The sequence below is a fragment of the Triturus cristatus genome, chromosome 2_1 (genome assembly GCF_964204655.1).
Source record: "Triturus cristatus chromosome 2_1, aTriCri1.1, whole genome shotgun sequence".
Classification (NCBI taxonomy): domain Eukaryota; kingdom Metazoa; phylum Chordata; class Amphibia; order Caudata; family Salamandridae; genus Triturus; species Triturus cristatus.
This window is the reverse complement of record NC_140581.1, coordinates 890,647,609-890,674,106: the sequence shown is the minus strand read 5'-3', so window position 1 is coordinate 890,674,106 and position 26,498 is coordinate 890,647,609. Positions and strand designations below refer to the sequence as shown.

Sequence of the window (26,498 nt, the reverse complement as noted above, 5' to 3'; positions counted from 1 at the left end):
GTAGTAGAGGAGCTATATGCATTATGCAGAATGTAACGCCTGTTCTAAGATGTTTAGGTTGTTCCCATACTATCTAACCCCTTATATTCCATACATATTCTTCAGAACCATAATTTAATGGCATCCATTGCAGTTTACTATTTACTTATAAATACTCGTCTCAAGTAGTTACAGACTCTGTTGAATACATACTTAAGGCTGTGGAGAGATTAAGGGTCCAAGAAGATGCAAGGCCACATCTGGCAAAACTCTGGTCATGATCTTTTGTATTGTATTTCATCACAGAGTTTGCTGGCTAACACAACACCATGCTGAGACTACATGCTGCATTCCTGCAACTCCCCCTATGCTAGGAATGAAATGAGGGATCTGCTTAAGCTTTGCATGTGACAAGTCAGTTAGTAGATAGTGCCCACCGGCTCAATTTGACCTTTGATAAAATAGAGGATCTCAATTTCCTCAGTCTGTTTCTTTCACCTTATGAACCTTCCCTAGAGCATACCGAGTTTAGATGGTAAATTACCCATGCACCTGTGGATGTGATCATCAGATCACACTTTGTTTTGGGAATGCCTTTGTTGAGGCCTTTGCTAGCATTTGAAGGCTCATATGGAGTTTATCAAGAATGCGGCAGCCTGAATGGTTACCAGGGACTCCAAATTTTGTCTTGTAACTTGTTGTAGAAATTACACTGGCTTCCTACTCAGCCATGTATCTCTTTCAAATTGCTCTGTAAGGTGCATAAATCGCTCCTCAGTTTAGCAAAAAAAGACAGCTCGTTTGTGACACCCTTGGACAAGTCGGGATGTTGTGGTTTCTCAGCAATGGAGATAATGACTTGGTGGCAGAACCTCTTCCCTTCTAACTCTGGCACTCTGCAGTAGTCTTCTCCTTTTCCTTCATTGTATTCCGGATCTTTTAACTGTAAGAAAACATCTGAAACGATCTGAAAACCTGGTTCTCATCCAGCTGCTACGCTTAGGCCCTGAAGTTTGTGTTCAACTGTCTCTGCCTTTTTAGCACCAACAAACCTCTCCATGTGTAGAAGTACATTAATAAATCAATTATCAATCAAGTCAAATCAAATAACAGAGTCAATCTAAAGGTTTAAAAAAGTACACATTATACCGTTTCAAAAGGACTATTTGGCTTCTTTGATAATATTATTCTATAAATGAAATGACAGATGTATATCACTAGACTGGAACCTTGCCACCTGAAAGTGTTAAATGTCAGATCTTAAATCAGAAGTTTCACTTACAAACATTGATAAGGGCTGGATATGATATATGTTTGTTGCATTTTACAAAGATGTTTGGTGTGGTGCTAAGTAATAATAGATGTAATGATATTTCTCCTACCTCCAGGATCTCAACAATAACATGCTTTGGATGACTAGTCAAAGCAAGCTGAGCAGATACTCTTTGTAAGTATGCAGATAATATTTGATGATTAATGCACAAGGTCATATCAGTATTAAGTAAAAATGTAAACAAACCTCTCAACTCCAACTAAAAGACACTTTTCGTCTTATTATATGTCTTCATCAAAAGGGTTCTAACATCATCTGTGTATAATATCTCTTTGTGACAGCTCATTGTAATAATCCTAAACTACAAACATCCAACAGAAGACATTGGACACAACCCTTAACATATGTCCAACCTGGCTCAGATAGGACATCTGGTTTGCTCATCAGTATTCTCCAATTTCCAGCAACAATATTCACTATACAGAACAAGTATAATCACTTTTATAATTTTACCTGTCTTAAACAAAGCTGACTAGACAGACCCAGTAGCACGTCATGCACTGAACATGGCACCAAATCCATCCAGTACCCCTTTTAGAATTGGCTTGTAATGGGATGTGGACATCGTGGGTTGGAGTTACCGAATCTGGGTGATATCTACATTTTAGTTATTGGTCATTTTGAGGTTTTGGGCCTGGAACTGGTATAAACTTGCTGGTTCCAAACTCAGATCTAGTTCTTAATTCCTAACCAGTTTCCATGCATATCTTTCTCCTGGTTTGAGCATTATTTGGCGGGGGTGCAATATTCAGTGTTGAATGCCGCTCCACATGACTAAAAATAGCTCTGATAGTTGTCAAAGCTCTGCCAACTTAGCAATACTCTCCCTACGAGACGACAGCAATATAAACTTAAGAATAGTTCTGATGAAGTTATCTTAAATATACCAGTTATGTTGTGATATAAAGTATTTATAAAGCGCAATGTATGCTGAAGCTTCATGGCTCTACCTAAACATAACCCAATAAAAATTCTGAAGTCAAAGACCCTGATTCACAAGGAGCCTCCACACTTGGGCGCAGACTCTGTAGTCGTGGTGGGCTCTCCACAATCGTGGAACATGTAGTGCTCACATTGTTTTAAAAAAACAGACTTTCTTGAAATAACTTAGGATATTGGCGTTTTCATTTCTCTTCTCCATCACCGGTAAGCAGCACTTGGTCGGGATGATTGGAATCCATTATCATCCCTAAGCCACACTGTTCACTTTCCAACTCAACAAGGTATCACCCTTCTCCACAAATATATACCCTGCTTGAAGCTTTCCTACCCTTAAATTGCAAATGCACATTAAAATACTCTATCATTGTGTATTCATGACAACCCAATAGAAGAAATGTAGCAAACAAATACTCTTATCATTGGTAATTTGATTCCACAGTACCCTTCAGGTTCAACATCAGGTGGAATCAAATCAACACCACCCACACCTTGCCAAAGGAACATCAAGGTGTAGGGTGAGACTACACCTTCCAGTTCTAGACACTCATGATTTCAGGAGCTGGCTGCTTCATACATTACATAGAATATAGCAATCCTGAATCCACCAACAATCTTAAGTTGTTGAGAGAGGAATGGACTACTAGTTCAGTATTAAAATTATTAGCAGCCCTCCCTTTGCTGGCACCTTTTATCAATGTATTATTTTTAATTCTAAACCAAGACACAAGCAGAGGAGCTTGATATTTCTTTGTTTTGTTTGGATATTTGGTGATTCACCCATTTCAACCTAGAAGTTATAGTTTTAAGCAGCAAATTCAACATTTTTAAAGGAAATTAAAGTTTAGTTGGTGACGAAGGCACAAAGGTTGATAATTTCTTAACTGTATTGGACATTGTCCCTTTCTCACAAAAATATAGCCATGATCACTGGATGCACAATCTCACATGGGATTTCTATTTTAATTCTTATGACTGGTTTATGAAGGTACAGTAGTCTTTGGTTTCCTTATTTTGCCGTGTTCTTCTGTGTTTGTATCTTGTTAACAAGATGTTATTAATGGAAGGAATGTATCGCTGTTGAGCATGAAAAATGGGCATATATTTTCTAAAATGTTATCTTTTTAACAGGTCGGGTGATTCAGTTGGAGCAGACAGTAAGTTTAATTTTGTTCATCATTTTGCAGTCAGTTGGAGAGTGTTGCTGCTGCTAATGTTGTATTTTGTCACTGAATATTTAGTATTATTTGTATAAGAATTGTGATGCATTTTTCAATTTCCGATGCCTAATCACTCTTCTAGTGCTCATAGTAATTTCCCCTGCATTTCCCTGCCCCAATTCTATATTGAGGAGGTGGAGTAAATCTGCTTAATAGATTTCCTAGGCCGTAAATCTTAATCCATAACTGTGATAAAAATAATGGATTAATGAGGAAACCGTAACTCCCTCACTCACTACATATACCCACCTGGAGCAGGAAATCAAAAAAAGAATATACTGATCCATTCCTTCATAGAGGAGCCCTGTTTTCCATGGCTCCAGCTTATCCTTTTGACTTCCATAGACATTTGAAGGTGAATGACAGTGTTGTATTTCACCCTTGACCGTGGCATATTTTTATGCAACAATATCCGATTAGGTACTACTTTTTTTGCTTCATGATCCCAAGGGATGCCATTAAGTGTAGGTCCACCAACAGTCTCATTGTTGTCTTGCTATTTTATACTTCATCTGCAACATGGGGTAGTTGAAAGTCTTGATTTAATTTCTTCATGCCTTCTTGGGCCGGGGGGGGGGGGTGTGAGAGGTTACTTACTAGTCATTTTCTAGTTTCAAATGTATTTCCCTCCTTCCACAGTTGATACCTTTTCTGTATTACAATTCCAGATCATGGCACAGTAATAGACTTTCTAGACCACTGGTACCAAGCACTTTGATAATGTGCCAACCGGAGACAGATAGCCGGTTAGACTGCAACCACCCTATAACCCACTGAGCATTACTTGAGTGAGATGTGTTCTATGTAACAATCAATCCTGTGAGATACACAGGAATAGGTAGTGGAACCCAAACCCTCTTTTTAAATGGAAAGATCCACTCAAGAACAATGGGAAAGCAAGGATTTATTTCAAAGATTAATTTAAAATCAAAAACCTATTTTAGTGCATACAATATTAATCATAACTATTATGAAACTTAAACTAGTGAAAACAATGTGTATCAGAAGTTTGAATAGCAACAAATATGGCAACATTGTGATGAAATATTAATGCTTCCTTTATATTAGTTTCTCCAACCCACCCACTTTTTTCTTCGCTAATTTAGCTAAGTTTTAGCACCCAAAAGAGGCCTAATTCAAGTTTCAAAGAAGGTTTATACCTTTATACCTCTTCCGGACAATAGAGCCAATGTTCAGCAAAGTAACAGTGTAAGGATTGGGTTAATAGTTGAGATGGGTTGGAGTTCCACTCAACTAATAAACACAATATTCGTCAGGGTGAACCAGAAATGTCACTAAATAAACCTGTGCTTAATCTTTTGGTAGTTTGGCACAAAAGCAGTCAGACTTAACTTAGAGGCAGTATTTAGGCAGACCTCAAACAGTAATAAGGTAAAAACACAAACCAAGAATAATCCCAATATAGAAAGTAGAGACTATTTTAATAAATAAAATGACACCAATATGACAAAAATCCAATCAGTAGGAGCAGACTTATGAATGCTGGACCTGGTCAGTGACACATGTTCAGGCCAGCTGCGATGGAATGCTGGTCGGACATAAGGACCAGGTTTGTCCCGGTTAAGAGTTTACCTTCTCACATAATCTAGGTCCAAGCGAGGAGCCCCAGGCAGAGCTGCACATTGGCGGGAGCAAAAGGATATATTAGTCGGGCGAAGAGCAGGTTGCCGCAGAAGCTTCACTTTGGCATGTGACGTGGGTTGACACTTTTGGTGTGAAGAGCAGATCACCTTCGGATCTTTGCATTGGTGAGAGATGCGGACAGTCATTGCTGACGTGAGGTGTCAGCTAACAGTTGCAAAAAGCCCTTTTGGCTTTTCACCTATAGTTCAGTCTTTGCAGTTTTGAAGTAGGTGGAGTGCACTCTGATACCAGCCAAGGGTCCAAGAGCCTCTTAGGGATCAGGACTCACTCCAGCAGAGGCCAGCTGCAGGGTACAGGCAGGTCCAGTTGTTGCTGGTCAGTTGCAGCAAAGGCCTCTGGAAGTTTGTTATGTCAATGTAGCTCAAACAGTAGGTCAGCCAGCTGACCCTAGGAGTCATTCATTTTCATTTCATTTCATAAGGCTTTATTCGGAGCAAACAATAATGTCCATATAAGCACATACCCTAGGAGTCACTTCTGATGTTCCTGGATTCAAGGCAAGTACGTCCATCCTTCCTTCCTCAGACAGCAAAGCAGGTCTTCTTCTGAATTATCCACAGGTCCAGGAGTGTTCTGATGAGAGGTTGTATGGGTGCTCCTTTTATGCCCAGTGCCAGCCTGTGTGCAGGGGTTCCTCTCTTTGTCTACTCCAAAACTGGTTCTGGTGAGTTGTGCCCCTTCTCCTGTGTGTGCTTCAAAACTGTCTAGAGTAACAAAGGACAGGTAGGCCCAGCTGTCAGCTGTATTTGCCAGTGACCGAGCAGGCAGCTCCAAAAGTCTGGATGGGGTGGGCACAGCTCTCAGGCTACCCTTTGAAGCTCTCTCATCCTGGTCAGGAGAAGAACACTCTTCCCCAGTCCAGTCACCCAAGCCCCTTTTGTACCTTTTCTGGGCAGAATACACATCACACCACAGGAGAGCCATTACAGTAATGTGACCCTGGACACTGGCAGAGAGGCACTGTTGGTTTAGGCAGAAAATGGCAACTTTCTAAAAGTAAAAATTCTAGAAAGGTGCTCATGTCTGTGGGCACTGTATGTGGCCCTTGCTGGCCTGGTGAAGCTGCTTCTTCTCGGCCGAAGCCCGGGCAGGGCAAGACATCGACCCTTACAATATGAAAATCGTCTATATGACTGAGCACCAGTCGGGTAATGTCGAGCAATGTGAACTCAACTTTAGAAGAATGGGCATTGCTCCCTCCAGAGCCTGACCACAGTTGCTGATTGATCAATTTCACTATCTTCATATCACCTGACAAGACCACTCTTAGCTCAGGAATTGCATAGAAAAGAGCTAGCAGTCTTGATCTGTTTAAGGGGTTCACAGAGCCATTGTCCAGGGAGAGATCGATAAATCCCAGATAGTAATCAGCTGTTTTTGGTCAGATATGGTAGTAGTATCTAACACAGAGATTTTATTTGTAATTTGACCTCTCACACCACCTCCTGATCTAACAAATAGTGAGGCAAAAGGATTAAGGCTAGGCACTGACCCAGGTTCCTCTATTGGACGAGGGACCATGCTCTTGGACTGGTTGGCACCATGCCCTGTACAGGAGTTATTGAATTTTGTGAATCAGATACCATAGCCAACTGTTGCACCTAAACAGCTCTTTTAATTGATCGACATGTCTTAGATTTTCTTTTCCTTTGAAATTGCATTTGATGTTTTTTCATTTCTTTGGGGTCGTCCAATCCTTGGCCGACATAGCACTGCAGAGTTATATCAGTCTTAGGGTATACAGTGTTGTTTACATCACTTGTATCATTTAGACTTCTGGTAGTGTGGTTGGGGGTTGAATCTTGGGCGAACTTACTCTCCATTATTTCTGCACGTACCAAACTACCACTTGGGACAAATCCATTATTGCGCCCTTTAGAATTGGAGAACGGCCAACTAAATGAATATACTGTGAAGGTTGGATCATTCCCTCTCTTTTTGGGGGGTTTACCCTTCATCCCAGAGTTCACAGGTCCTGTGGTAGTATTTGCTCTTTTTTCAGAGTTAATTTTCAATGCAGTACTCCCCATATTACAAGGTGCTTTGCTAGAACGCCCAGTGCAGCTACCCCTGGCTTGGTCTCGCTGCCTTTCGTGGTACAGCTAAATTTCGCCCTTTGGTACTTGGTGTCAATATTGAGGGGTCAGTAGTTTTACCAGCTGTAGGGCCCACATTATTTGCTTCTTCCATCAGACGGGCTGGTGACCTAATCATGCCATTACAAACTGGGCAAGTATCAGCTATTATGAAAGATTAGGTGGCAGAGGTTGCCTTTTGTGCTACCGAGTTTTCTGGCTCATTTTGGGTGTCTGTCTGGGAGACTTCATCAAGGTTTCTGCCTTCTGGCACTAAGGCACGGAGTATCAGAGTCTACAGTGATCCTATGTGTTCGGTCCCATCTAGGGACTTCTCCAGAAGCAAGAGTATTGAACACATGACTCTGTTGAGGGCAGTCATGGCTTCTGAAATTATAAACCTTGCTAAGCGTCCAGATTGGATTATATGCTCACAGGAAGCTGGTTAGCTGGGTTAGTCTGGAAAATTGAGTTGCCAAAGTGAGTACCCCCTGTGAAAGTTGTGCTACTTTCCACAGGAATATTATCCGACTCGCCCTAGGCCTCTCTTAAGTCATCGAGTATGATAGAGCCATCTTAATTCCTAGCCCCCTCTATGCTCGCCCTCCGGTGAGTTATAGCACTTACTGGTATATCAGAAAGGTTATAGTCAAGGAACATCAAGGACCTGGTACGCAGGGAGTCGCTACCTGGGCATTTATCTCCCTGTTGGCTACACAACGTTGCAAGGCCTTTGTTTGCACAGTCCCAGGCTAGGCACTTAGGTAGTTTAAGAGAGGGAGGATCGCTGGCTTTACTTGGCTTCTTAGCGGTCTCCACATGCTGAGTCAGTGGTGATTGCCATGCACTTAGCAGATCAATTGTTTGTTGTGTAACCTTACTGTCACTTGTTCTTGTGCATGGGCTATTTGGTCAACTATATAATCCCCAATTAAGCAGACTACTGTTTTGGAACTCTCTTCACCAGTTTTATCTACACTAGGGTGAACTGACCCGCTTTTGAGTAATGCCATTCTCAACTCAGGGCCTGATTTAGAATTCGGAGTAAGAGTTACTCTGTCACAACGGTGACAGATATCCCGTCCTCTGAAATATAAATCCCATAGGATTTATATTTTGGGAGGCGGGATATCCGCCGAATTTGAAATCAGGCCCTGAGTCGGAGTACTGAGCTGGCTACCCCCCAATGTCCTGGGACTCAGTACTGCTCTAGAGATTAACATAGATGCAGACTCCCTATCAATCTTCTGATAAAAACTTGTTATTAATTTTAGAGCGAGTCTGCTAGCATTACTGGGAGTCAAGGGGGTAGAAGGAGCTTCTGCGAGTTCTGCTAGTTCAGCCATGGGTTTAAGCATACCCGCTGATATGATTATGACTTCCTTCTGCAAGCTTCCCTATCCTTTTGGATAGGTTACAAGTAATGCAGTGAAGATTGTTTTTTCTAGCCCTTCCCTAGCCACCTTAGGAGAATTTTATTTTTTATCTTATACCAAACCTAGTCAAAATGGAAATGCTTTTTCGGTCTATTGCAGTAAACATTTGACAGTTACATTTTATTTCTGTTTCTACAGAAACTTGTTAATTACATATTTCTCAATTTTCCACATCACACATCCACATCATGTACCCAGACATTTTCGCTCCAGGGCAGTATTTACATATGACTTAGGTAATGTAAAAAGGTGGCTTTAAGCATGTCAGAAATGTTTACGTGACACACACTTTGAAGCAACACAGCCTTACAGGAGCTCAGTGTTGCAGGGTGCTCATATGAGAATGCAAAACCACTCCCTGATGGCAGTGCATTTGTAAAAGAGGGACCATCCTTTTGAAGTCACCAGTACATCTTTAACTTTGCAGGCAACAATGTAGACTGATTTTCAAAGGGGGACAGTGAACCCCTGCAGAAGGGCGCAGTGAGTGATTTCGCCCATCTGCAGGGTGATGTCTGTTGGACCATTGGACCAGTTTCAAAGGGTGCCCGTAGGGGTCACATTAACTATGCCGCTGTATAGCACCCAGTCAGTGGTCCCTCTGGCTGCTCCTTTGCATCTGTGCCATTGTCTATGATATGGAAGAGGCATATGTTCCCTCACTTGCATTAGGTCATGCTCCCATTCAATGAGGTAACAGCCCCTTCAGATCTCACTTGTGCACATGTAGCCCTGGGATGATCTGTATTACAGAGAGGGCTGTTCAAGCATCTGCACCCTCTTCTGTAATACCAAAGTGCCCCGGGGGCAAAGAAAGTGGACACATGTCCATTACACCCCCGGGGAACATAGTATAATATGGCACTTGGTGTCATTCGTACAGTGAAGGGCAGGACAGCACATTTTTGTCTGCCACTTTGTTATTCCATACTGCAAACCCCAAACTATTTATACACATTTGGAAAATAACAGGAAGTCATCTAATTTTTTTCAACAAAAGTGAGAACTTAAAACAAATTTTATTTTCCACATCTGTACTGCAAGTGGACCTCCACATCCTTTGAGGTTAAGGGCACATATGGAGATACAAAAAACAGAACATGGTCATGGAATTTGTGGCATGCACTCTCTCCCACACACACATTTCACTAAATGTCCCTTACAAGGTGGAAGAATATGTTTTGCAAAGGATATTCCATGGTTTGCTTCCCTCCAACAAAGCCAATATGAGATGCTGCCAACAACAGGGGGACCAGGCATCGGTGCCTGGCAGATAGGAGCAAAAGAATGGTCTTTAGTGTCTAGTGCACCTAAGTAAAATGACAGGTTTTAGATTCTGGTGCACACAGTAATACATCACACTCAGCAAGTAATGCCTTGTTTTTGTGCTACAGGAATTGTTTTAGGAATAATCTCATTGACAGCTTTTAGACTCTGGTGCACACATTAATACATCAAACTCAACAAATAATACCTTGTTTTTGTGCTGCAGGAATCTTTTAGGAATAATCAAATTGACCTTCCATTGTAGTGCAAATGATGTTCAGTCCAGCACCAATGGTAGACAAAAGATCTGTGCTGATTGAGTTGTACATAGGATGCATGCAGCATATCTCACCTGTGCACCTAACTACACAGATTTGTTAATGAAGATATTGAAACAAGTACAGGACAGCAGACCACTGTCTCTTTAGTCATGTTTCCAGTGTTCCTGACATCTGGTTATGTTGTCCTTTAAAGAAGAAATGAGGGGTGCATTTTGAGGAAGGTATTGATTGAAGTGACAGAAGACGATGGAGCATCTGTGTACTCCCCAGATACGGACTGCTTCCACTTTTTGAATGGTATCTCGGCTAGAGCAAATTCAAATTAGGAAGACTGAGCTGATGATGTGGTTCACTGATCTGGCAGACCCATACTCGTCCATTGGCTGGATCGGCCTTGACAATGAAACATTGCTGGTGATGTTTTTGCCCACATGAAGTTGATAAGCTAATTGGTGGACATTTGAAACTTGGCAGACCCTTGCGGTTGGGGCACCACCCTGCCCTGGGCAGGATAGAGGACTCTGCCTTCTGGCTAGCACCAACAGCCTGCAGGGACTGGGCCCACAAAGGGTTATTGCAAGCGGTGTGAAGTCCGCGTGAGCCCCAGATTCTTCCACAGTCTGCAACTAACTGGCCAGCCCAGCGACCAGATGGCTTGGGCCAAACTGTAGACCAGAGTGTCAAGGCAGCAATTGACAACAAAGGCAACCCTCAGGAGTCACCTTACTTGAGCCACTGACCGGCTTCCTGCCTCCAGACGACTTTGCTGGTGCCCGCTCCAGCCATCTGATCACCCCGCTGACCTGCGAGGAATTGTGCCCCCATCCTGATATCAGGTGGCGCAGGGCGAGAGGGCCCAGTGCCTTATTGCATGTGGTGGAGGCAGCCTCCCATGGACTCACATACTGTACCTCCCACTGGCCAGATGGCCGAGAGACTCCAAGGCGTGGGCTCAGACGATTCAGAGGATGACTTTCAATTGATCACAGCAAAGTAGCTGCTCTGCTACTCACAAAACCCTGACCCAGAATCAGGCCGTCCACAAATGATTTAGTACCAGATGCCCCACAAACATGTGGCGCACTAAGGGTGATGGAGGCAGCCGGCTTCTACCCGCTCCCCAGTCCACGAGTGAGCGGCTCTACACACCAGCCCAGATGCTGGCTATCCCAGGCCAAAAGAGCTCCATAGCACTGTGGTATTGTTATGGATTAGGGGCTATTCTGATTTAGAGGTGTTCAGTAATAATCTCACAGAAGATAGCTTTACCCCATTGGCTCCTACGCCAAGAACATACACCAATGTCTGAACCTGCTGTTCCTCTCATAATGAGCATGATTACTATTGCAAAAACACATCATCAGTAGGGTAAAACTAATCTGTTTCCTGACGGTCTAAACCCAGTTTACTTTCCCTATTAGTGGATGAACAATCCAATCCTTGGTGAGTTCTGCTTCAGAATGATAGGAATAGCCGACATCGAAGGATCAAAAAGCATCATCAGTATGATCGTTTGGCCACCACACGCCAGTTATCCCTGTGGTAACCTTCCTGACACCTCCTGCTTGAAAGCCAAAAAGTCAGAAGTATCATTAGGAACTGTTTTCATGGTCTGCATTCATACAAAAAATTGAGATCAGGCAAGCTATTGCCTTTCTGCTCCCATGTAGATCTCTATTTTCCCTGAGCTTACCTTAGAACACTTGCATTATTGTTTGAAAGGTGTACTGCCCCAGTCAAACTCCACACTTGCCACTGTCCCTGGAGTGGGTTGTGCCCAACAGGCACCATGCATTTGTAGCCAGAAGGAAGAGGCCCACGGGGCTCCCACCTCACCAGGTAAGTGAAAAATGATAAGAGCAGTAGTATCTCGCCAGCAGCCTGAAGGCCTTCCACTTATCCTATACCTTATGTCTCTTCACAGTGCCAGATTAGATTCTGGCTCAACAGGGCTTCTTTGCCTGCTGATTGTGCCAAGGCTGTTCCATTGGCTGTGGCTTTGCTAGATAGTAGAGACAGTGGGAATCGCATTCATCCATTTGTGCACATCACTATTTAGATGATGAGGCATTTGGCTATTCTCGTAGTGGCTTATTCTGGTTTATTATTGTTTCCCATCAGCGGCAAATCAGTCTTGCTTCCAACAACACACCTATTGTTCTGGAGTACAACTATACTTAACGTTGTCCTCACAGAAATAAGAATCACATCTTGAATAGAGACAGCACATCCTCCAGTCCCTCTCTAACAGAATGTATGTAGGGGCAATGAATGCCATTAAAACGAATGGCTTTACAACGCTGTTTTCACAGCGGAAATTCCATTACAACAAAAGACTTTTACAAGTCTTTTACAACAATCTGCACAGGACTCTTAATGTTTGTGGATAGGAATTCATGTGCTGAACCTTGGGTCACCCGCTGTCAGGAGCGTTTTGTTTAACAATTTGTTTTACATTGAATATGCCTTTACCATGGATGACTTTACCACGAAAACACTTTACTGGTAAGTATAAACCATACATACATATATACACATATACATATATATAATCTCTCTCTTGCTCTCTCTCGCTCTCTCTCTCTGGCTGCGCAAGTATCAGAAGCACAGCAGCATCATCGTCAGTCCTTTTTGAAGTCCAGAGACCGATCGGGGAGCTATTCATGTGAGGGGCCGTCTCCATTGAAGGAGGCTCTGAAACAGTCAAAACGTAAGTGCCAGCCTTCGGTTGGGGAGCATTCACAGACGTCTACCCTGTGCCTCCCTAAATTTCCTGGAGCCAGGGCTACTCTAGCCCAAATGCAGGAGTATTAAAATTCCTTGTATAAAGTCTTCGGGCCCTCCTCTGGTGCGCTTTCTAGCTCCAACGAGGGGAAAGGTGCCCTGACTGCTTTCTCATTGGCGGGTTTGCCCTCAGTGACAGCTTGGCCCTCTGAATCCATTATTGGATTTAAGCCGGCACTGGTGCACAGACCTTCAGGGCTCCCACTTTTGTATTCCACCTTCCCGTGGAATACTTTTTACAATCTGAGGATTGAGTTACCTATTTTAGTAACTTATATTCTTGTTAGGATGACCATGGCTAGGTTGATGTGGATCACCAGCTTGTGGAAAAACGCATGGACCAAGTAAACTTAGAGGGAACCCTTGGAGCGACAGAAGAGGCTATTAGCTCTACGTCATTAGGGAAGGCACCTGGTCCAGACCAGATCCCTAACGAGCTCTACAAACTAAACCGGAGTATCTGGGGCACTTACATGCACCACTTCTCAAGTGCCATCTTGAAAGGCATGCCAGTCCCTGTTTCCTGGAGGCAGGCAGAAATTATCCCAATCTATAAGAGAGGGCAGCATAGTGCCCCAAGCAACTATAGACTGATTAGTCTTATTTATGCCTCCCAGAAAGTCTTTTGTAAACAAAGTTTGAACCATATATACTAGAATGGATAAGGGAGAAAAATGTCCTATCCGAGTTCCAGGCTGGGTTTAGGAGCAGAACAAGTACAATAGACCTGATTTTCTGCTTCACCTGCCTCTTGTGGAAGACTCTGACGATTAACGGGAGATGACTGTTTGTCGCCTTTGTTGACCTACATGCAGCCTTTGACCTAGTACCTAGGGCCATGCTTTGGACAATATTGGACAAGATGGGAATTCCACCAAATATACCGGCTATCTTGGTAAGGTTGCACGAGGAGAGCTATGCCCGTGTAAGATGGGGCGACAGGGGACAGATCACACCACCCATAAGTATCCAGATGGGATGCGTACTGGCCCCCACCCTGTTCTCCCTCTACATAAACAATGTTGTGAGTAGGTTGGACAGGGATGGATGTGATGCTAGGATAGTGCCTGCCCTTCTCTTTGCCGACAACACTCTTCTGAATTCCAAATCACTACGAGGTCTGCAACAATTGCTCAATGATTTTAATATTTTATGTCTAGAGCGGGGATTAGAACTTAACCGTGAGAAAACTAAAATTATGGCCTTAAACTCCCCTAGATCTAAATCTTACAGCTGCAGACTCTCTGTTGATACAACCACAAAAGAGCAGGTATCATATTTTGATTAGTTAGGGCTAAGGCAATGCCAAGACTAGATTGGTCCATGCAGGTCACAAAGCTGATAGTTCAATGTTGCATTATTCATCCCAACTGCTAAAGACATACAATTAGACTCTTTCAAAGAAAGTTGCACCGGCAATTGAGATTCATAATAGCAAGGCTCTCGGAGCAGCTTTATACGGAGCAGATATTTGGGGCTATGCTAACTGTTGCTCTCTCTCCTACTTCGAGAATAGGTTTATTAGACACGCATTTGCTCTCCCAAAGAGCACTCCATTGGCTCCACTACACTTTGATCTGGCATTCAAGAGCATTTCCTGGAAGCTTGATATTCGCCTATTACTGTATTGACTTAGGATTTGGACCTCACCTGCCTTGGATGCCTATAGATACACTCTCAAAGATATTTTTGTCCTTCCCGGCACCCAGCAGACACCGTGGCTCCTGCACTTTAGGTCCTTGTTTAGGAAGTTGGGTCTGGGAAGTTTCTTGGAGGCACCAGAGGCCCTGGCTTCAAAATGTTAATTAAATTGGCCTATTGGCAGATGGTACACCAAGAGGCCATATGTAACAGTAGACACACTTTGACTCTAGATTTTCTGGAGTGTAAGTTGTCAACCAGCTATGAGTATACAATTGATGAGATCACTCCCGCTCTGGCCAGAAAATTGTACTTACAATTTAGATATCAGTCTTTACCCTTTATGGCCTTTTAATATATGCATATAATATTGATGATATTCTGTTAGTTCATCAACCTTTTGTGCTAAAGAATGTAATCTGGTTTGAAACTTACACTAGTCCACTTAACTATATTGCAGCAAATTGTGCCTGCAACTTTAGTCTTAGTTCTTGTAATTATTGTATTTGTTCTTTTCTACTTTTATGGTTCTTCAACCACAGTCTCAATATATTGTTTTATGAAAACAAATTCCTCCCAGTGCTACATTTATTGAGCTTTACCTTCTCTACTACCCTGTCTTGACAATTTGTTTTAACCAGAAAATGCGTTGCATATCAGTAACAACTGCCTAATACATTTATGGTATGGAGGAACTGTTATTAGTCTGGGGCATGTCAGTGGACAGCCTGAAGAGTATATCTGGTGCACAATGATGAAAACTACTGGCAAGAGGGCCAGGAAGGATCTCTTCAGTGGATAGCCTGCTGGACATACGTAACAATAACAAAATACAAACGTCCCTATAGAAATCATTTAGCTATTATGTCATATTTCAAAACATGTCACATATGTGAACACAATTTATCGCACTCAGGGAATTTCTCAAAGAACAATGTTGTATAAATATTTGTTTTAATCCAATTTTAGAAAAATATTCAATTCATCATGTACGGCAACCAAAGTACTACTGATTTTATCCATATATTTCACAGTAGTAACATAACACCTTTTGCTTTTTGTACATATAGGCGAAAACCCACCATATATCAAACTTAAACAGATCTTTTCATATTGCTTTCATTATGCCTTGAAGAACATAAATACAAACAAAAAGGTGTGATATCGCACTGTAAGACTTGGGGGTCTCTAGTTGGCACAGGTATGCACTTGTGACAAATAGGAACCCCCTTACCCTGACCTCTAGTCAGGGTAAGGGGGTACACCCCTTAAATAACCCATGCTCACCCCCTTGGTAGCTTCGCACGAGCAGACATGCTTATCTCAGAGGCAGTGTGTAAAGCATTTGTAAACACTTTCAGTAATCAAGTGACAACACTACAGATGGACACCACACAGGTTTTATATAAAAAATAAGTATTCTTTATATAGATTTACCACAAGACCATTAAACGACAAAAACACACAAGACTGTTACTTTAGATGGTAGAATTTTGCTTAGTTCTCTTAAGTTCTTAAATGCGACACTTTAAGTCAATGTCCCTTTTAGATGCGACACGCAGGGCAACGAAAGTGTTGCAACGATGTTGATGCGACAACGTTTTTGGTGCAAAGAAATAAAGACGTGAAGATCTTCCAGATGCGGCACGCTTCTCCGATGTTGCGAGAAGACTCGACTCGATGCTTCAGCTGCAGCGGCGACACACTTTACGCAATGCGACGAGATCGGCCTTGGCAGCGACACTCTTCTCCGACATTGCGAGACGCTTCCGCTCGATGCGATGTTGCAGCGGTGACACCCCTTTACGTGATGCGACGACAGCAGCTCCGACGGCGGCACTCTTCTCTGTGGATGCGAGGTGCTTTTCTTGATGTGGTGCAATGCGACAACTATGGTGGCTGCAATGGCGACACGCTTTTTCCTTGATGCGAGACTCGATGCTTCAGCTGCAGCGGCGACACGCTTTACGCAATGCGACGACAGCGGCCTTGGCAGCGACACTCTTCTCCGATGTTGCGAGACGCTTCCGCTCGATGCGATGTTGCTGCGGCGACACCCCTTTACGTGATGGGACGACAGCAGCTCCGACGGCGGCACGCTTCTCTGTGGATGCGAGGTGCTTTTCTTGATGCGGTGCAATGCGTCAGCTACGATAGCTGCGATGGCGACACGCTTCTTCGGCGTTGCGAGACACTTCCTGGATGATGCGAGACGCTTCCTCTCGATGCGATGCTGCAGCGGTGACACACTTTACGCGATGCGACGACAACAGCTCAGACGGCGGCACGCTTCTCCTTCTTGAGTCGCGCTTCCAGCTCCTTGCGACACGCAGTCCCTCAGAAGGCCCAACATCAGCAGCAGGCACTTCCAAAGAATTTTGGGGAGCTGGGGGGTGAAGTCTGTTGTTCCTGAGACTTCAGCAGGAGGCAAGCTCTTTTACAAGCCCTTGGAGATCCTTCACAAGTTGAGCAAAAGTACACACACAGTTCCTTCCTCCTCTCTTTGGCAGTAGGCAATCACTGCAGGCCAATCCCCCAGTTTCAGGGATAGTTCCTCCTCAGCTTCTTCTTGGTTCCTCTCCTCAGCAGAGTGTTCTTCTTGTTTTCCCAAAGTGAAATTCTTGGGATCAGGGTCCCAATACTTATACCCCAAAATCCTTTGACCTCTGAGGGCAGAGGGGCCTTTGCCTTGTTCAAACCAGTTCTGGTCAGTCCTGGAGCACTTTGTTTACCTGACTCCTTCTTTCCTTTCAGAGTGCAGCACAGAGATGTCAGACGCACCACAGGAGGTGGAGCCAGCATTGTGGAGGGAAGGCACATCCCTATTCAGGTCCCAGGTGCAACTCCTCTGACCCATCTAGATGCAGATCTCTCTATTCACCACTGGGACACCTCACTCTCTCTCCTGGAATTTCCCAGCCCTGTCACTCAAAACTCCTGACAGTGAATAAACAGCCTAGCAGAGGCAGGTTTGAATGGTTAGACAGAAAATGCCTACTTTCTAAAAGTGGCATTTTCAAACAGAATGTTAAAACAAACTTCACTAACAGATGTATTTTATCATTCTTAGTTCAGGCATACTAAATTCGAATTTCTACCATGTTCCCTGAGTCAGTTAGGATTATAAAATGTAATAACCAAACTGCCCATTCTGGCCTATAGAGAACAGGTAGCCTTGCAATAGTGAAAAACGAAAATGGCTGTAATTCACTATTAGAACATGCCACACACACCAGGGCATGTCCTACCTTATCCTTACAATGCACCCTGCCCTTGGGCCTACCATAGGGGTGTCTGATATGATGAAAAGGGAAGGTTTAGGGACTGGCAAGTGGGTGCACTTGTTCAGTCAGCATGACAGTACCAGACTGCATGCAGGCTCTGCAATTGCAGACCTTAGACATATTTTTACAGGCTGCTTCTGTGGGTGGCACAACCAGTGCTGCAAGCCCACCAGCAGCATTTGGATTTACAAGCCCTGGGAACTCCTGGTGCACTGTACTAGGGTCTGACAAGTAAACCAAACCAACCAATCATGGAGTCACAAATCCTACATTAATTTACAATAGGGAGCACTTGCACTGTGGCACTGGAGAGCAGTGGCACAGTGCCCTGAGCAACTAACACCAGCAAAAACACATGAGGCAACAGCAAAAAATGGACGGGAGACCCACGCCAATGTGCCAGGTGTAACACGCACCTTTTTGTTTGTATTTATGTTCTTCAAGGCATAATTGAAAGCAATATGAAAAGATCTGTTTAAGTTTGATATATGGTGGATTTTCGCCCATATGTACAAAAAGCAAAAGGTGTTATGTTACTGCTGTGAAATATATGGATAAAATCAGTAGTACTTTTGTTGCCGTACATGATGAATTGAATATTTTTCTAAAATTGGATTAAAACAAATATTTATACAACATTGTTCTTTGTGAAATTCGCTGAGCGCGATAAATTGTGTTCACATATGTGACATGTTTTGAAATATGAAATAATAGCTAAATGATTCCTCTAGGGAAGTTTGTATTTTGTTATTGATTATACCCAGTCCCGAGGGGATTATTGGGATGCCCTATTTTTGTATTGGACATATGTAACAGGCATTTCTGCGTATCAGTGCATATGTGGGGACAGAGAATATACAAAGGTCAACCATATGAAGATTTTTCAACTGTTTACAGGTGCTACAGACCTCTTTCCAGGGATACTGCTTTAGTAGTATGTGCCCAGTTCATAAATGTTACAGAACAGCCTTTGCAATGTATTGGAAGCATAAGTTGCGTATGTGCATTGGTCTAAACTATGACTGGCAATAGAGATTCATTTAGGTAGTGCCGAAACACAAAGTATGTATTTTGTATATAACGTGTGCGTCTGAAATTCACCTGCATTGGTAATTTCACATATTTTACCAACCTTTCTCTTACACAAGGTCATTATGTCCACTCTTGCGATATATATATACATGTGTAAAGTAAGGAAACATTTTGACATTAATTTATTTAACTAGGCGATTTCATGCTGAAAACACCATGTTCATAACATACAGTCCTTAATACAGAGAGATTAAAAGAGTGAACTCATTAATGCCTTTTTTTCACACTTTCAATACTATTTATACACAGTAGAATTGGGCTTGCGTTACATGTGATATACAACTTGCTTGCATAGATGTTAGGCTAGCATGATGAAAAGAAACTTAATCTGCGTTGTATTTCCATAGGACACTCCCAAAGTGATGCCCATGTTAATGAAATGCGTAGGATTTTAGGAAAGTAATGTGCATATGTTTTAAGTAAATTGAGTAAATTGGGCCCATTCACAAACTGCACTTTGTGGTATTTTTTGTAGTACTGTAATAGTACTTCAAATGTAGTACAAAATGCTATTTACAAACTACTTGTGAAGGCCTATGCCGCTGCCTGTTCTATCTTTATATGTGCAGAGGTTTACACCCCACCTGCGGAGTCTCTGCTCACATAACTATTCATCATACTAGTAAATGTGGTAAAGATGGGGAAAATTGGGAATATTTATGACTAAAATGGAGGGGTTTAGGAAGGAGTAAGATAGGGTTAAGAGAGGGCTAGGAAGGGGTATAGGAATGAATATGCACCCACCCACAAAAGAATAACTCTCACACCAATTCACAAATTGCACTTCTATAGTTATTACTGCCAAAAAAAAACCTACTGCAGTGCAGAGCTGGGGTAAGTCCAGCACCTCACATGGCCACAGGTATTGTAACACTGTCTCATAGAATATAATAGAGGTAGGAACTTAAAATAGCCCCCATAGGAAATAATGTTCAGTTAAATTAATTAAAATAGTAAAACATTAAATAATTTCAATTTAATGTAAAAAATTATCTAAACATAAAACATATTTATTTTAACAGATTTTAATACACTTTTCAAAATGTAATGTAATTATTTTTATTAATCATAATTAAATTCGTTTTAAATATTTCCATGCATCACTTTTAATACGTATTAAAATAAATTATTTTTTACTTTAGGTGATAATTATTTTTAAAAAAGTCTAAATTTAATATATTCAAATTAATTACATTTTAAACCTAAAATAACTTATAACTGCTGTAGCATTTTTATTTTTTCTACACCTAAAATAATTGTATACATTAGTTTACAATAATCTTTAACATAAAAATATTTTTACTCTTTTTCCAAGCTCAATAAACTTTTCAAATTTTCCCTATACTTTACCATAGGGAGAGTGCACAGTTAAGGTGGAGTTCTCTGTATGGTAAAGTTTAAGGAAAAGATACCTTTCCCTTACAATTGGGAGAACTCCACCCCTTATTATTTCCTATGGGGATCTACTTTAAGTCCCTACCCTCATTATTTTCTACGGGAGGATATTGCAGTATCAGTGGTTGGCCATTTGTGGTGCTGGACATACCACTGATCCTTTTTGGCAGTAGTAACTTTACACTCATGAATTTGGCTCCTCACCTTTTTTCAGGGGGTGTGGACGTGTAAGTCTACATTTTATAGTAACTTTGTAATTGAATGTTGTGAAGAGCCCAAAGTAATAAAGCTATGTGAATTTGCCAGTGTGTACCTAATCTGTTCCGATTCTTCCACTATTGATATCCAGTTTTATAAACCAGTTTAATTACAAAGAAAAATCCGAAAGAGACTGTGCAATGTACTTTTTAATATTGTTCCAATTCATTTTAGAAATTCCTGCTTCATTGAAAACCTCTCCAGACTTGAACCCCCATTATTCTGGTAAGTGAAATTAATTCATATTTTTAACTGCCAACTTTAGAAATGGGATACTAGGTTATAATGCTATCTTCAGCTCAATATCCTGTGATTCTGTACAAATCACTGAGGTTCTGATTTAGATCGCAGAGTATGTTATTTACTCCATCAGGGCAACCTTACTAAGTAACTGTACTCCATGTTCTGCCACTCCAGTGGACATCTCTTATAGTGGCTGGAACCGCTGTCGCAGCAATTCCTGTCAATGCTTCGTATAATGCTGTGCAGCTCCATCAACATAAGAGTGACATTTGACACACTTTCAACATTTTTTCTAATCTTAAAAAAAAAAATCCCAAAGATTCTCTTTTTGAAAATGAAAAAAGCAATGACTCACTTAGCATAGTAGCTTTATCCTGTGGCATGGGTATCATACATTTTTTTTACCTTCACATACCACCACGTTTTGGATGGCGGTGTGTGGAGTTAAAAACTGTCCTTTTGTCTGCTCACCCTAAATAGAGCGAATGGACAAATGGCTGAACCTCTGAGGAGGGTCCCTACTAGGTTGGGTGGTTGGAGGACTATGTCAGCGGTGAAGACGCAGTAGTCTTCATCACTGACATACTTGAGTTCAACGCAAGTCGACATTAGGCAGACAGAACTTAAGTTTGGTGAAGAGGGTACTCTGTCGCCTAAAACATGTGTAAAATCTGGTCCTCCAGTAGAGTGCCTTGATGCTCTCAGGCTAAGTTTGCACTATATATAAATGGAAAAACTTACAATACCTGCTGCAATTAGATATCAGACTCTTCCTTACAAGAGTGTTAAGAAGAAGCAGAGCCACAGTAGGTGCGAACTAATAAAAAAGTTTATTGTAATACATAGAGCCCATGACTGGCTAGCTCTCACCATGGATGTGCAGGATCAACTGCCAGGAGAGAATTTGAAACGAACTCCATGGAGAAACCAGTGCTGGAAGGTGGGATGTACAACAAACATAAACAGATAAGTCATAGAGAAACAACCATGTTGCGTGCCGTGCAGGGTCCCTCTTCCTGCCCGGCACGCAACACAGCATGCACAGTAAATACACACCTTATAAAGAGATACCACATATTTAGCATGTTGAAAGTTCATGAAATGGACTCACACTTGTGACATAACAGGTGTAGGTTCACAAAGTCTGTAAGCAAAGGGAAAATAGTTTATTAACTCAGTTGTGAGTCATGTCATGACTATCAAAAAAAGGTAAACGAAGGAAAACATTGCGACCCACACAAGTGCTTACATATTCTGCTGACTTTGCAAATACTTGACATAAGTGTAAATGATATGAGCTATGGCACTAAAAATTACTCCAGAAGAGTGGAGGATGTATTCAACCAGACATGTGCAAACATCCGCGGGATAGTCTCATAAACTACACAGAATCGATGGTCATTTGTGCATATCTGACAGTGACCGTAACTGCCAAAGAGATTAGAAATCTCATCCTCCTATCACTTAGGCATCTTTTGACTTATAAGAGAGGCTATCTTTTGCAATCTGGAACTTTGTAACCCTTTCTTAGATGTAAAATAGCAGTCTCATTACTTCACTGTATCATTGTTCTATTCCTAAATTTAGATTCATTTAAATATATGCTTGTTATTTTTCATGTTTTTGGTACTGCTTTTTACTTACAAGAATATTTTTTAAATTCCTAAATGACTCTCCAAAATATTTTCAAAACCTGCCTGAGGAAAAGTATGCATGTACTGATATCACTCACATGATAATGATTAACATTGTGATTTTTAGCATGTTAGTGACATCATTCTTTTTTGTTCATGATGAACAGTATTCTTCCAGTGCTCAGAGCATTTCCTCTTACCTTTCCAAAATACCATGCTTGTGAAGGGAAAATAAAACGTTCTGTTGGCCAATATCTCGCCGCAGAAAATGCCATGTAGAAATTTTCACATTATGAACATATTGTAAACATTTTCAATTAAATTGTGCATGAACAGATATTTAAACAAGTAATAATTATATTCCAAGTAAATAGATGAAGCAGGCAGGACACTTACTGTCATAAAAGAACATACTTTCTTATTGAAGTTGAAAAGTACCCATTCTTTTTTGTCCTGGTGCCAGTCTAACACTTCATGGCATGCCTAACACTCCATCCTCAGTATCACACTTCAGGCTGAGAAGGAAAACACCAAACACAAAAGAAGTCATAACCCAGCAAAACCTTAATCATAAGCTACAGTTTATTGGCAATATACACCCTTGGGATCCAAGGCACAACAATAGAAGTCTCAGCAGAAGTGTAGCATGTTACTCTTTATCACTTATTGATCAGGACTGGAAGCCATTTTGTGTAAAGGAGTGCCATATAGTGACTTTAAATAGTTTAATATTTAAATCTATTATATCTATTTTGGAATTCCTTACTTCATATTATGTGTTATAGCATTTTGAACTGCTAGCCAAAACAAAGTTTACTAATGCCACTATTATTTTTTCATTTTTTAACAGCCGTTGAAAGGAACAACTTAATGAGACTTGCCCACACCATACCATTCACACCTGTTCAGCTATTTCGTAAGTGTAAAATGTTGTTGTATATAACAGGGTGAATATTAACAGACATCATCTTGCTAAGAAGTATTTTGAATGTTTGGAATCATTGTTTGATTGTCTGCCTCTTTAAGAGTCACTATAAATAGATGTTCTATCTGTCCAGCGTGCTTATTGGTCTGCTATGACAGGACAAACGTTCTCTTTTTTATACTCGAATTTCATGGTGCCGACTTCTAGCTTTAAGTATGTAGACTAATTGCTTATAATGACTCATCTACAATATTTGTTTTTTAGTGTTCCTCGAGCATGCCTAGATGTGTTTTGTTTAACCGTCTTTTACATGCAAAATCTACATTTTTTCACAATATTACAATAATCGATTCACAGCAGAGCAAGAAAACAGAGATCACAAGTACTTATGACCACAATAATTTCTCTTTCTGTTTAGTGGTTCGATTACTTACTGGTAATCTTCATTTCTTCTATTCATTCTTTTTCATCCAATTGCTTTCTTTAGTAACTAAAGGCCCTTCTTAGCCTCCTGCACTCACTGTCTAAGCCTTGCTGTATGCCTACTTCCTCTTTTGAGGATGTAGACATAAAAAAAAGTCTTGGAGAACCCTTTATAAACAAACCCTACCACAGACGTTCTGCTTAGGTACACTACAATTGTAATAGAAACACTTATGCGAATAGACAACTTAACTAAGAAAAAGTAAGCAACACATGCTTTTGATATGATACACAAACCAAATGGCAATTCATTTTCTTGTAACTGACAAAAACCTGAAGCACACCCTTGTTTTAAACAGTACAATTTCCTGCTGCTTTTTTTTCGATTTAGCGTGCAGCACTCGAATGTGCTCCATTCCATACACGCAGGACATGAATAATATCAGTAAATGGTAGCTCCCGGTTTGCGGGGCACTGCGAGTTGCACAGCTTTATGAACACCGGTCTTCCAATTAATAAACCATCAACCATAGTATTTCCATTTGTAATCCATTTTATTCAAAAAAGTTATGTTTTCTCCAATTTTAATCCATCACATCAAAGGTGCAGGATTCAATTAATCTTATGCATTTTAATGACTCCAGAATTGCCCATCTGGGCCTATTCATAGGCAATAAACGAACCCTGAATCCTCCGAATATATCCCAATAACATATTTTCCAATGCATTTTGGTCAATGATGACCTTCCTCAGGGGTGTCTTCAATTTACCAAAAATATATGTCAGTCACACTCTTTTGCCAAACGACATTGTAAAGCATTTCTAACTAGTTTCCCTCCCTTGCATCTAGACATAATAAATAATCAAAATCTCAAACTAAAACATTACTCGTGTTCCCCGTCCTCCATTTGCATCAATCTTGTAAAGAACAAAATACTGTGCGTTTAATTGGTGTCAATTCAGTAAAAAAATTTTCGAGTGAAACTTTTTCACAGTGCATTTCAAATTAAAAAACGGTAATCTGGACTGTGCCGTGCATAAACAATCCCCCATTACTTAATTATCACTCCTCAAGTTGCACCAGGCTCACTAGCTCTCAGAAGAAACCGTATTGATGCCCCAAGCGTACCTCATATGTTATTTTCACAAACAAAACCTCCTAATGTAGGCTACCGCGTCTGCTTCATCTAAATTGTGCAACCAACTCAATTTAAACTAACGTTTCCACCCCACCTGAGAACCACGTTACTCTAATAACTCTGGCACAGTCCAGATTACCGTTTTTTAATTTGAAATGCACCGTGAAAAAGTTTCACTCGAAAAATTGTTTACTGAATTGACAACAATTAAACGCACAGTATTTTGTTCTTTACAAGATTGATGCACATGGAGGAGGGGGAACATGAGTAATGTTTTAGTTTGAGATTTTGTGTAATTATTATGTCTAGATGCAAGGGAGGGAAACTTGTTAGATAATGCTTTAAAATGCTGTTTGGCAAAAGAGTGTGACTGACATATATTTTTGGTAAATTGCAGATACCCCTGAGGAAGGTTATCATTGACCGAAATGCATTGGGAGATATGTTATTGGGATATATACGGAGGATTCAGGGTCCGTTTATTGCCTATGAATAGGCCTGGATGGGTAATTCTGGAGTCACTAAAATGCATAAGATTAATTGAATCCTGCACCTTTGATGTGATGGATTAAAATTGGAGAAAACTTTTTTGAATAAAATGGATAACAAATGGAAATACTATGGTTGATGGTTTATTAATTGGAAGACCAGTGTGCATAAAGCTGTGGAACTCGCAGTGAGCCACCATTTACTGATGTAATTCATTTTCTTGTGCCAGATTCAATCTATAATGAGCTCAAGTTAAATGTGTCTTTATTGCTTCCAGAAAATTCATACCTGTTTTCTGGCAAGCTAAAGAAATTACTGATTTAATCAAATGGCCCAGTGTAGCCTTCAATGACTTACATTCCTTCCCTGCCAGACCAAAGATTACAAACAAACTATTTGACTAGCTGTGGTCAATTGACCTTTGAAGATAACTGTTTACTGCTCTTACCACATCCAAACAACACAATATAGATTCTTCCTCACCATGAAGATTGGGGTCAAAAGCATGACATGCAATTTTTTTAGTCGCAGTGAAAAGCAGAATTGACCTTAGGAATGACGCTTGGATCCGATATTAACACAATTCTGTCCCTAAAACCTCTTAGATAAGTATTTCTACGAAGGAGAGAATTCAGTTCCCCCAACCTCATGGCTACTGTGATTGCTACTAAAATGCAAACATTTTTAGAAATAAACTTTTCATCTACATTCTTCAAAACAAAAAGCTCATAAGGGATTTCCAGAAGAAAATCAAAAACTAGGGGACGATCCTTAGGATGATATATTTCTTTTACCCTAGATTGCAATAAATATAAATAATTCTTTTACCCTAAACCCCCCATAAATATAACCCCTGAATATGAGAAATTGGAGAGTCAATAGCCGATAAATGATCCTATGGTGGCCTAAAAGTACTAATCACTGCCACTACAGTCTCGACATGGCTGCTGAAAGGTTCTTCTTACAAACCCTTTTGTAAAAGCTGCAAAATATTTTC

The 26,498-nt window shown here is 41.1% G+C and overlaps 1 protein-coding gene and 1 pseudogene across 3 annotated transcripts in view; one reads left to right on the top strand and one right to left on the bottom strand.

Annotated features, from left to right (window-relative positions):
- The window catches only part of TRPM6 (transient receptor potential cation channel subfamily M member 6), a 671,614-nt gene that overhangs the window by 542,807 nt on the left and 102,309 nt on the right, over positions 1-26,498 (top strand). For all 3 annotated transcript variants that reach the window (XM_085633062.1, XM_085633061.1, XM_085633064.1), the window contains 4 exons: positions 1,368-1,426; positions 3,383-3,408; positions 20,823-20,873; positions 23,376-23,441. In XM_085633062.1, coding sequence (XP_085489188.1) covers positions 1,368-1,426; positions 3,383-3,408; positions 20,823-20,873; positions 23,376-23,441 — 202 coding nt within the window. The remainder of the gene's footprint in view (positions 1-1,367; positions 1,427-3,382; positions 3,409-20,822; positions 20,874-23,375; positions 23,442-26,498) is intronic.
- LOC146866045 (28S ribosomal RNA) lies at positions 11,147-12,167 on the bottom strand (annotated as a pseudogene).